The sequence below is a fragment of the Austrofundulus limnaeus genome, unplaced genomic scaffold, assembly GCF_001266775.1.
Source record: "Austrofundulus limnaeus strain Quisiro unplaced genomic scaffold, Austrofundulus_limnaeus-1.0 Scaffold206, whole genome shotgun sequence".
NCBI classification, from domain to species: Eukaryota; Metazoa; Chordata; class Actinopteri; order Cyprinodontiformes; family Rivulidae; genus Austrofundulus; species Austrofundulus limnaeus.
The window spans coordinates 820,526-822,393 of NW_013952608.1; the positions used below are offsets into that span (position 1 = coordinate 820,526).

Sequence of the window (1,868 nt, forward strand, 5' to 3'; positions counted from 1 at the left end):
AAATAAAAATTTATTGGTGGTAATTTTTGACTGTAACTTTACGAACGGCACCCCATAATGCTGATGGTTAAAAATCTACAACTGTTTGACTCTGCTGCACTAAACTCATCAAAGAACTTTTCTGTTCTGGAATGTGGGTCTGTTTGTTTGTCCTGCCCTTGAAACAGATTTAAAGTCTATCTTGTTTTTCACGTTACAGTGTCAAACTGTTTTTTTTTTTCCAACAGAGCTCAGCAGCAGATCTGACTCTGAATCTTCAGGCTGTCCTGAGCTTCCAGCATCCTCCGTCCTCGCCACAATGAGTTGGGGGGCGCTCTACGCCCAGCTGGGGGGCGTCAACAAACACTCCACCAGCCTGGGGAAGATCTGGCTTTCTGTGCTCTTCATCTTCCGCATCACCATCCTGGTGCTGGCCGCTGAGAGCGTGTGGGGAGACGAGCAGTCGGACTTCACCTGCAACACGCAGCAGCCCGGGTGCAAGAACGTCTGCTACGACCACTTTTTCCCCGTGTCGCACATCCGCCTGTGGTGCCTGCAGCTCATCTTCGTTTCCACTCCAGCTCTGCTTGTAGCCATGCACGTGGCCTACAGAAAACGTGGCGACAAGAGGACCATGCTGTCCGCCAACGGCACTGAAAACACCGATCTGGAGATCCTAAAGAGGAGACGTCTGCCAATCACAGGCCCGCTGTGGTGGACCTACACCTGCAGCCTGTTTTTCCGGCTCATCTTTGAGGGTGGCTTCATGTACGCCCTGTACTCCGTCTACAACGGCTTCCAGATGCCCCGACTTGTGAAGTGCGAGCAGTGGCCTTGCCCCAACAAGGTGGACTGCTTCATCTCTCGGCCGACGGAGAAGACTGTCTTCACCATCTTCATGGTGGCCTCGTCGGCCACCTGCATGGTGCTGAACGTGGCCGAGCTGGGTTACCTCATCGTCAAGGCGCTCGCACGCTGCCTGAACAGGTCCAACAAGAGGAAACACGCTTACTCTGAAAACGTGTCGAAGGACAACAAGAAGAACGAGATGCTGCTGTCATCCTCCACCGATTCTTCCAGCAACAAGACGGTGTGCTGAACAGCAGAGACAAACTCAGCCGGAGCTGAAATCTGATCCATCTGAAGTGACTCTGAGTCTGTAGGAACATAGTGCAGAACCAACAGAGCAATCAGCTGTTTGGTTGCTTCAAACAAACTGAAACTAGTTCAGAATTGTTCTCGTGGAGTGCTTTGGAAAGATTATGYAGAGCTAGAACTATCTGACCTCTGGTAGCTCTTTGAACAACCTTTATTTCTGACTGGATTCACGAGCGAAAGTCTGACTTTAGTTTAATTTAATTTTTAAAGGGAAGAAGTTGAGTGATGGAGCATCTCAGGCTTCAAGCAATTGTAGCATTTAAATTTCAGGTTCAGATTTAGATGAGTTTCAGAAAAGTTAAGAACAAATAATATCTTACCTGTGGTAGATAAATTTTTGAACATCCTCATTTTGGAGAAACAGAATTAAATGTCATAAATCTTTACACAGCTGCTATTTTCCCATAAGTATGTACAAAAATTAGTGCTGGAACTCGTTATCTGTAGCACTTCTATTTTAGTATGTAATACTTCTGGTTGGCAATAAATAGGGGAGACCGGGGACAGTAGCAACAAGGKACGGTTGCAACAGGTCATTTTTCTCCAAACAGAAACAGAGTAGAGTGATGACACTCACACTGTACATGCTCAGTTAGATGTCCCACCTTGTAAAGAAAAAGTAAACAGATTCAAAAACTGATCCAGGATTTATTTAAAAAACATTTTTGAGGAACCAAAGTATTTTTTTTTTGCCCAGTTTTATTTTTGTTAAACTGTTGTCACTGTTTTTA

At 45.8% G+C, this 1,868-nt stretch overlaps 1 protein-coding gene across 1 annotated transcript in view; it reads left to right on the plus strand.

The window, feature by feature from the left end:
• Positions 1–1,680, plus strand: part of gjb8 (gap junction protein beta 8) — a 3,132-nt gene extending 1,452 nt beyond the window's left edge. The window contains exon 2 of the mRNA XM_014018983.1: positions 228–1,680. Coding sequence (XP_013874437.1) covers positions 299–1,078 — 780 coding nt within the window. The 5' untranslated portion in view covers positions 228–298 and the 3' untranslated portion in view covers positions 1,079–1,680. The remainder of the gene's footprint in view (positions 1–227) is intronic.
• Positions 1,681–1,868: the final 188 nt, after the last annotated feature.